General features: G+C 41.7%; 1 protein-coding gene across 4 annotated transcripts in view; it reads right to left on the minus strand.

Moving 5' to 3' along the window:
• Positions 1-10,553, minus strand: part of ANKS1A (ankyrin repeat and sterile alpha motif domain containing 1A) — a 189,545-nt gene that overhangs the window by 101,973 nt on the left and 77,019 nt on the right. For 2 of the 4 annotated variants that reach the window (XM_017522270.2, XM_017522269.2), the window contains exons 2-4: positions 9,885-9,965; positions 6,714-6,870; positions 4,173-4,235 (exon numbers count right to left, since the gene is read on the minus strand). In XM_017522270.2, the coding sequence (XP_017377759.1) occupies positions 4,173-4,235; positions 6,714-6,870; positions 9,885-9,965 (301 nt within the window). The remainder of the gene's footprint in view (positions 1-4,172; positions 4,236-6,713; positions 6,871-9,884; positions 9,966-10,553) is intronic. The other 2 variants (XM_017522271.2, XM_017522272.2) reach the window with 1 other exon arrangement.

Raw genomic sequence — 10,553 nt, forward strand, 5'->3', positions numbered from 1 at the left:
AAAAAAAAAAAATAAATTGCTCTTAAAGGGCATTTTTGAGGCAACTGGTAAAATTTGAACATGGATTCTATATTAGATAACAGTATCGTATCAATATCGAATTTTCTAAATGTGATAAATGTATTGTGGCTTTGTAAGTGAATGTCCTTCTTCTTAGGAGATTTAGGTCAAAGAACTAACTAATACCAAAATGGAAGTGTTTAGGATCAAAGGGTCATAATCTCCATGACTTAATATCAAATGTTTCATCAGTGACAATTATTGTGTGTGTGTGTGTGTGTGTGTGTGTAGTGCGTATATACACACTACACACACACACGTCTGTAATTCCAGCTACTTGGGAAGTTGAGGCAGGAGAATTGCTTGAACCTGGAAGGCAGAGGTTCCAGTGAGCTGAGATAGCACCACTGCACTCCAGCTTGGGCGAGAGAGCAAGACTCCGTCTCAAAAAAACAAACAAACAAAAATCTTTTTCCTGGCCTTCCTCCTCTTGGAGCTATTTCAGGACATCACCTCCTAGTCTCTTAGTGCTCATAGCCCAACTGCACACTTATCCCTTGTTGGCAGATGCTGAAGTTAGGGACACCTGGCCTACAGCTATCTGCAGCATGAAAGTATAGGCCCTAGAAAAACATACCATAATTGGAATATTTATATTCACACAGAAAGAAAAAAAGCAAATGTAGCAAAATGTTAACAACTGGAGTATCAAGAAGAGTACACTATAGTTCATGGCATTATTCTTACAACTTTAAGTTAGAAGTTTTTTAAAATAAAAAGTTTCTTGGAAGCTTACTAGGTGATTCGAATGCAACCAGAAAGGTTGATCAAATCTGGAGACAACTGTTCTAGATAAAATTTCAAGGCTCTTTCAGTTCTAAGACTGTGAAATAATTTTAAATGTACCAAAAAAATAGATCTGCCCTAATATTAATTTGTTACTCATTTTATGATACTCAGACTAAGTAAGAATTATTAAGAGGGGAAAAAGAAGCGATTTTCATGGTTTTGCCTTAGCTAAGGATAATTTACATTTGGCTGGTTTACACTGACTTGTTGAAAAAGGAAAGGCCCCAAATGCTGAAGAAGAGGAAGCCTCCTAAAAACTACTTCTGCTCCCAAAAAAAAGCCATCTGAGATGTCTTAATTTGTACAGGTGCCTGACAAGACTTCGCATTTAAAAATACTTTAACAAAACAAGTCCTAGACATAAGCCAGATCCATAAAAATCTGCTGAGTCAGGATAAAACCTAGGGAGGTCAGTTTTTTTTTTTTTTTTTTGAGACAGTTTTCTCTGTTGGCCATGCTGGAGTGCAGTGGCATGATCTCGGCTCACTGCAACCTCTGCCTCTTGGGTTTAACTGATTCTCCTGCCTCAGCCTCCAGAGTACCTGGGATTTTGTGTTTTTAGTAGACACGGGGTTTCACCATGTCGGCTAGGCTGGTCTTGAACTCCTTACCTCGAGTAATCCATTCACCTCAGCCTCCTAAAGTGCTGGGATTACAGGCGTGAGCCACCGCTCCCGGCCAAGGGAGGTTAGATTTGAATCAGCTCAAGAAGAGTTTACATTCTCAGCACAACCCAAACAGCTTTACCTCTCTGTCTGTCTTTCTCTTATTATTATCATATTTTTGAGACAGGGTCTCACTTGGTTGGCCAGGTAACTGTGATCACTGCTCACTGCAGCCTCCTTGACCTCCTGGGCTCAAGCAATCCTCCCGCCTCAGCCTCCCGAGAATTTGGGACTACAGGCATATGCCACCACATCTGGCTAATTTTTTATGTTTTCTAGAGATGGGGTCTCATTATGTTGCCCAGGCTGGTCCCAAATTCCTGGGCTCAATCAATCTTCAGCCTCAGCCTCCCAAATTCTGGGATTACAAGTGTGAGCCACTATACCTGGCCAGCTTTACTGTTTTTTTTTTTTTTTTTTTTTTTTTTTTTTTTTTTTTTTTTTTTTTTTTTTTTTTTTTTTTTTTTTTTTTTTTTTTTNGTGCAATGGCGCGATCTCGGCTCACCGCAACCTCCGCCTCCTGGGTTCAGGCAATTCTCCTGCCTCAGCCTCCTGAGTAGCTGGGATTACAGGCATGCACCACCATGCCCAGCTCATATTTTGTAGTTTTTAGTAGAGACGGGGTTTCACCATGTTGACCAGGATGGTCTCGATCTCTTGACCTCGTGATCCACCCGCCTCGGCCTCCCAAAGTGCTGGGATTACAGGCGTGAAGCTTTACTCTTAATGTAGTTTGCATCAATTGGCCTTTCAGGGTAGAGGCAAAGGGAATTATTTCCAAAGAAATACATTCTTACTACATTTAAACTAATTTTATTTTATATGTGCAAAATTAAAGGATAGGAAAATGTACTTTCAAGAACCAAAGTCTTACCCTTTATCAAAGCTTTATAAGCCCACTAAACTAACCACTACTGGGAAAACAATCACTTCAAGTTTCCTCCTCATAAAAGAAAATCCTGAATAGACTAACTGAATAATGTTTCATTAAGTGCCACCAACCAGTAACAGATTCCAAAAATGCCTTTGCAGAAATACATTATATACACTTTAAAAAAATTGGTATCTCAAATATTACTAGCTATGAGAGATTTTTACTTTATGTACATTATCTTATTTAAACTCCAAAACAATCCAGCAAGGTAGATGGTAGTGCCACATTTTACAAAACAGACAATTGAAGCTCGGAGAAATTAAGTAACATGTTCAAGTCAACAAAACCACTAAATAGCATCCCAGAACTTAAACTCTGGTCTGACATGAAAGCCTATGACTTATGAGTTTTCCACTCTATCACTCTACTTCCAAAACAAAAAAACTAAGATAAGTGTATCTTCCTATTCTGAAGACTAGAAAAGCAGAATTTAAGAGTAGGTCAATCACTGCATTTCAGCCTAGGCAACAGGGGGAGACCCTCTCTAAAATAAAAGAAAGAAAGAAGAGAAAGGAAAGGACAGGAAAGGAACAGGGAAGGGAAGGGAAGGAGGAAAGAAAGCGTAAACCAAAATAAAGCTGATGTGCTCCACTACCTAAGGTCAAATTGCTTCTCTACCATTAAGACCCAACAGCTGAACAAGATCTCCTACAGGGCCTTCCTAGGTCCAGCCCATAGGGGGCTTCATTTGCTAAATCAGTATTTCTCAAAAGCATGAAATATCTGAAGTACCTTATGTTTCTCTTTCCCATTGCAGCAGTTTTCAGAGCAAGTAAAAGGTAGCTAATGTGCATAATGCAGTGTCTCAAGGACACTCCAGATTGTTGCCAAAAAGCAAACTTCATCTGAAAAAATCTTTGATCAAACAACCAGCAGTTGAGAGCACCAAGGAAACGGGCTAACACCATCACCCAATGAACAAGCTCCGCCACTCAGATGTGGTAAAGGCTGAAGGGCAGGCAGGGCTGGGCCGTTCATCACTAGACCCATCAGACTACTCTTTGTTCCAGCCTCACGGGGAGGGAGACTAAGGCAGGTGCCCACCTTGGTCCTGCAACATCATTTCCTGTTTCAGAACCCCTCATGGGTTAAGAGTGATCAAGCAGAGAGAAGCAAATGGCTAGAGATACTGGGCCATGGTTTTAAAGCATCAGAGACAGATGCACAAACTCCAGGAAACGAGAGAGAGGCAGGCAACAGCTTTTAAAGGAATAAAATGGATCACCCATGTCCTTTCCCCCACATCTCCATCATTAGCTATTGAAACCTGAAAATCAGATTCCATTTCAAAAGACATATAAAAACAGGCCAAAAATAATTTTTTAATTCCAGGAAGTACAATTTAATCATTTTTTTCTATGCTTATTTAAAAAGATAATTTGTCTGATTATCTCTTAACTTCATTTTAAAAATTTTAATAATCCAAATAGTAAATTAAGCATGTAATATGGTCCCTTCTATTTCCCCATTCCTGCCTTTTCAAATATTCTAGAAAAAGCCACCCGTCCTTTCCCAAATTAGTATGGGTTTTAAAAATAAAGCCAAAACCCACTGCAGCTGCATTTTCCCATTCCCAGACAAGCCAAAAGCAGATGGGCTGAAGCAGACAACAGTCAGTGTGATGTGGAGGAGCCTGAGTGGACAAGAGCAGACGCAGAGAGGACCAAAGAGGAGGTACAGCTTGGAGAAGTGATGCAGAGAATTCCTGGCAGCAAAGTACACACCTTGGCATTGATATAAGGGTCAAAGGGGCCGTACTTTTTGAGTTCTTTGATCTCAAGAGCATTCTACAAAAAGGAGAGGAAAAGAAAAAAGTGATGATAAAATGATGGAATACATCAAAGCAATACACAGCCCTGAGGGAACCCAACCCTAGAACAACCTGAATCTGCCCTCTGGATACCTCAAAGGGAAGTTAATAAGAAAGACAATCTCCAGGGCATCTTACTCTTACCCCACTTTAACTGAAGCATCCTACTGGAACCACATTAATGGTTTTAAAATGAATCACAATAGTACTTGTAACTACTATCTAGATCCATTAAGGTCTTTAAGCTACTGCAGACATCTTGCCCAGCTCCTGCCCACCCACCTGTCTGCCAGATACTCAAAGCACTGGGTTGGGGTCCCACCTATCAACCGATACTCCAGGCAGGAGGCAGCTGTGAGCAGGTTAAGCTAGCACACTCAAGTGGCTCAAAAATCCAAGCAGCTGTGTTTCAAGGCAAAAGTGAGCAAAGAGGATTAGAAATGGTTGCCGAAAATTTCTTAAATGAGAAGGACTTTAATGGGTGACCAGTCTTTCCAACACTGAAGAATATTAGTTATAAGCAAACTTCATTATACATTTCCTTCAGAGAAGAGAAATGATCACTTTAGCTAGGAGGAGTAAAATTACATTTAGATCATTTAGAATCTAAAGAGTTAATTCTGAACAGATACTTTTCATTCCCAAATGTTATAAGCAAACATCCTCATTGATGATTTTAAATGTCTGTTGCTCACCTACCCAGAAAATACAGCCCAAAAGGGGAAAGGCAGGCTGATTAAGCTATATACACACAATCTCCAAATCAAGAGATTTGGGAGCACTATTTTAATTTTCTCATGTCTCAGAATGATGCTGCCCTTCTCAGAATCAAAATCATGCTCTTAATAGCTAACTGAGAACTGCATGAGTCTCCTGACAGATGGACTTGCCAGGATGATTTCCTATTTTTTGAGGAAAAACCTTGAGCTAATCCTACAGGTAATTTAACAATCCCCTCTCGGCAAAGTCATTAGAAAAACAGTCCTAAGCTTACTGAGAAAGATCAACATCTCCCTCTTCAAAGAACTGAGAAAAGTATCTGCTTCAGTTCAGAGCAGAGAGAGGAAAAGGGAGAACGGCTTACCATATAAGCCCATTTCCTCTCAAACAGGCACACAACCTCCAACTCGAATGACAGCAGGTTGTATTTGTAAGAGGCTTGTTTAAAACTTGCATAATTCAGGTACAATTCTTCCAAAGATATAAATGTAAACAAGAGAAAGTATATTCTCAGAGTAACTAAATCCATGGCCATTGTAAGGTTATTTTTGCTCAAAAGTGGCCTTTTTCATTTTCTAAGAATCATCTCTGCTTTTTCAAAGCATGCTCACTCTTTTTTTGTTGTTGTTGTTTTGTTTTCCAAATGGTCAGGCAACTGGAGTATGCTCACTCTTAAATTAATATCGGGGGACATCACGGAAATGATCATTCAACTAAATCACCTCTGACCTCCACTCACATGTTTCTGATTTGCAAGTTCATTTTTCAGCACTAGCATGAGTACTTCCACTGCTGCAAGTTCTGATGTATGTAAAACAACAGCATGGTTTACACAGTATTGACAAACACTGGAAAAGTTACATTGCCATGTCAATGGCATAAACACAATTTAATTTTTGAGACAGGGTCTCACTCCGTCACCCAGGCTGCAGTGCAGTGGCATAATCATGGCTCACTGCACCCTCAAACTCCTGGGCTTAAGTGATCCCCCTGTCTCGGCCTCCTGAGTAGCTGGGACTACAGGTGTGTGCCACACATCTATAGGCATTTTTTTTTTGTAGAGACAGGGGCCGTCAGGGCAGGTGTGGGGGTCCTTGCTGTGTTGCTTAGGCTCGTCCTAAACTCCTGGCCTCAAGCAATTCTCCTGCCTCAGCCTTCCAAAGTAATGGGATTACAGGCATGAGCCACCTCACCTGGCCTACAATTAATTAAGCTCAGCAGCTTGAAAGTGACTCTATGCAATTTTGTAAGGTTTGCATTATTTCAAATTTTGCAAATAAAGTGAATACAGTTGGCCCTTCATATCCACAGGTTTCATCCATGGTTGGTTAAATGTGCACATGTAGAACCCACAGACAGAGCTATGTTACTTTGTCGTTTTACATAAGGGACTTGAGCATTCTTGGATTTTGGTATCTATGGGGAGGTCCTGGAAACAAAGGGCTGACTGTATATACATTTTTATTATAGTACTATTCCAAATATGCATGAGTCAAATGCATATAAAATACACCCTCATAGTATAAGATCTACTAAGAGGAGCAGAACTGTGAAGAGGGGAGTCACATTTAGGATATGGAAGAGGCGGTTCCTTGCTAAAAACTGATTATCAAACAAATTTTTTTTAAAAAGGAGCTGGTTCTTTGAGATTTGAACTACGGGGCTAAGATGGTGATGGGGCTGCCACCTCTGGTTATAGCTGAATGGAGACAGGAAAGCCTCCCTTCCTTCCGACCTGTTCATTGACTCTGGTGTGTGAAGGCCCTTGATGGATAAGCAACCGCACTATCTGGGCATCTCCTTTCCAGGCTGCCAAATGCAGTGGGTAGCAGCCTTTAGAGTCAGCCACGTTGGTCAGTGCGTCATTCCTCAGAAGAACCTCGACCACATCCCTAGAAGGCAAAAATCAATCATGAGTTTGTAGAACTCATAAGCCTTTCCAGCTAACAGCTCTTTACACCTGTATGGCACAAAGCCCTTCCATAGATGTCTCATTTGGCTCCCGTGTGTCTTTACCTGAGCTCACTGCCCAGGCTTTTCCTTTTATTCCATGAGCTACTTGTACAGCTGCTGATACGCAGTTGAACCACCTAAGCCATGTTATGCTGACTCATCACCTTTCTGTTTAGGCTTTCTTGGTAATCTATTTTCTATCACTTTGAAAATGTCTGGACTCTTTGTCTAAACCTGGCAATGTTTCCTTGTTTCTGATGTTTAAACAGCATTCAGGTGTTGAATATATAATAGTAATCATAAAAGATAAATATCACTATTCACCACATTATTCAGAGCATTTAGTGATATGGGAGCTGAAAGCGGAGAGGCCAAGCAAAATAAAAATTATTGCATGCCAGGCACAGTAACTCATGCCTGTAATCCCAGCACTTTGGGTTGCTGAGGTGGGCAGATCACCTGAGGTCAGGAGTTCGAGACCAGCCTGGCTAACATGGCGAAATCCCATTTCTACTAAAAACACAATAGCCGGGCATGGTGTTGGGTGCCTGTAATCCCAGCTACTTGGGAGGCTGAGGCAGGGAGAATCAGTTGAACCCGGGAGGCGGATGTTACAGTGAGCTGAGATTGCGACATTGCCCTCTAGCCTGGATGACAGAGTGAGACTCTGCCTCAAAAAAAAAAAAAAAAGTTATTGCAAAAGTAAGCCAGACACATATGTTATCATTTGATATCCCCAGAAAGAGGAACTTGCTTTTTTCCTGGTGACAGCACTAATTAAATAGATACCAGTATATCATTATCCCTATGAATGTGAGGTCAAAGAAAATCCCCACTGTAAATAAAAATAGCATCTGGAAATGAACTTGGCTAACAAACTACTGTATAGTCATTTAAGTTCAAGATTCACTTTAATTCACATTACCCCACTATATATGGGAAGTGTTCTCTACAGATTTCTTTTTAGCTATATCTAAGATGGCTACAGAAAAGACTTAATGATCATATTCAGTATATTTTTAAAATGTTTAATGTTGAAGGAAACAACCATTGCCTCTTTTTGGAGTCAATTAGGGTGGGTCAAATATTGGACAAATGTTGGAGTCAATTAGGGTGGGTCAAATATTGGACAAATAACACAAAATACTCTAAGGTGGCAAGAGCCCTGGAGCTCCTTGCTCAGCAAAATCTAAAATGATTCCAATAACCCCTCCTCATAAAAACTACACTGCTGGCTGGGCTCGGTGGCCAATGCCTGTAATCCCAGCACTTTGGGAGGCCGAGGCAGGTGAATCACCTGAGGTCAGGAGTTTGCCACCAGCCTGATCAACATGGTGAAACCCCGTCTCTACTAAAAATACAAAAATTAGCTGAGCGTGGTGGTACATGCCTGTAATCCCAGTTAATTGGGAGGCTGAGGCAGGAGAATCACTTGAACACAGAAGTCGGAGGTTGCAGTAAGCCGAGATCATGCCATTGCACTCCAGCCTGGGTATGAAGGGGGAAACTGTCTCAAAAAAAAAAGCCCCCAAAACAAAAAACAAACAAAAAACTATACTGCTGCTGCTTATTGCCTATATTAGGTGTTTTCCTTTAACACCTTCTATTCTGTTACACTCTGGTTTACATTCTTCAACATCCTGGCAAACCCACTCACTATACTCCCTGACAATGCCTGCCTCTTTGCTGAGCAACTTGAATGGCAGTGCCCAATCACTTAAGCCTATGCCTTCTCTCTCAAATTCTCCCCAAAGCACGTCTTCTCCAGAGAACTTTCCATACAAATCCCACCCAGTTCCTAATAACCTCTCTCTACTTAATTACATGTGACATTTAATGTATTTTTTCCCCTTAAAAAGGGTTCTTGAGTGCAGAGCTAATTTTATGAGGAAAGAATGGCAGGCAAGAAGGGAGAGTAAATAAATATTGAAGCAGAAGACAGCTTTCTCATGACCACTCAATCTATTTTCAGCTTATCTAGGAGTTAGTTACCTAATAGATTCCAGCCCCTTTATGTTCTGGCTGTCCCAAATTTGATCAACATACCTAGACCATTACATAGCACTGGAACATTCCAGAGGGGAAAAGAACAGGCAGAAGAAAAGGTTAACTTTTGAATACAGATTTTTTGATGGGTGGGGTGGGGAAGGATGCTTAAATTACACATGAAAGAAAGACACAGAAATTCTCAGCCGGGCGCGGTGGCTCACGCCTGTAATCCCAGCACTTTGGGAGGCTGAGACGGGTGGATCACGAGGTCAAGAGATCGAGACCATCCTGGTCAACATAGTGAAACCCCGTCTCTACTAAAAATACAAAAAATCAGCTGGGCATGGTGGCGCATGCCTGTAATCCCAGCTACTCAGGAGGCTGAGGCAGGAGAATTGCCTGAACCCAGGAGGCGGAGGTTGCGGTGAGCCGAGATCGCGCCATTGCACTCCAGCCTGGGCAACAAGAGCGAAACTCCGTCTCAAAAAAAAAAAAGAAAGACACAGAAATTCTCGAAGAACTAAACTTAGGTTTGTTTTTTTCTGGTTCTCAGTGCCACTACTTAGCAAACCTTTGTTTTGTTTTTGTTTTTCAGAGATAGGGTCGCCCTGATGCCCAAACTGGAATGCAATGGCACAATCATGCCTCTCTGCAGCCTCAAAATCCTGGGCTTACGTAATCCTTGTGCCTTAGCCTCCCAAGTAGCTAGGACTTCAGGCATGCTACCATGCCTGGTTAATTAAAAAAAAAAAGTTTGTGTGTGGAGATGGAGGCTTGCTTTGTTGCCCAGGCTGTTCTCAAACTCAGCTTCAAGTGACCCTCCCGCCTCGGCCTCCCAAAGTGCTGGGATTATGGGCATAAGCCACTGAGCCCAGCCAGCAAACTTTTCTAGGAAATGAAAAAGACAAGGTGAGGGCCTGGGTTCTGAAGGGTGAGGACAGGGATGCAGTACATTGATACTTACTTATGGCCATTCAAAGCAGCATGGTGCAGGGGTGTGTAGCCAGTGCTGTCAACACAGTTCACATTTGGCCCTCTCCACATGCTATCAGGGAAAAAAAAAAAAGAGAGAGAGAGATATATAGATTTCACAGACTGAAGTCACAAACCAAATTTAGAGATCGCTAGCTAATTAGTAAAGATTTCTGTGTGGTGTTCAACCTGACCAGTTACTTCCAAATGACTCCTGATAAGTACACCAGCTATACATCGTAGAGATGCATAACACTGAGGGTACACTGCAATGGTTTGCTGAACAGTCAAGTGTCGAGACAACAGTGACTTCACTTAAGAGCTTGTTCTTCTAGTACTCCCAGGATTGTAAAAACAGCTCATTGAAAGGTCATCAAAAACAGAACCAAACCACTCAGCCGGTCACAGGTATTGAACACCCACTCCTGTACTGGTGACTGAAGGTTTAAGAGTGACCTCAACACAGACCAGATAATCAAGACGAATCAACAAGCAAGCATCAAGGTCAAAAAGCACCAGGAGGCCGGGCACGATGGCCCAAGCCTGTAATCCCAGCACTTTGGGAGGCCGAGGCGGGTGGATCACGAGGTCAAGAGATCGAGACCATCCTGGTCAACATGGTGAAACCCCGTCTCTACCAAAAATACAAAAACATTAGCTG

Source organism: Cebus imitator, unplaced genomic scaffold (assembly GCF_001604975.1).
Source record: "Cebus imitator isolate Cc_AM_T3 unplaced genomic scaffold, Cebus_imitator-1.0 Scaffold24, whole genome shotgun sequence".
Lineage (NCBI taxonomy): Eukaryota > Metazoa > Chordata > Mammalia > Primates > Cebidae > Cebus > Cebus imitator.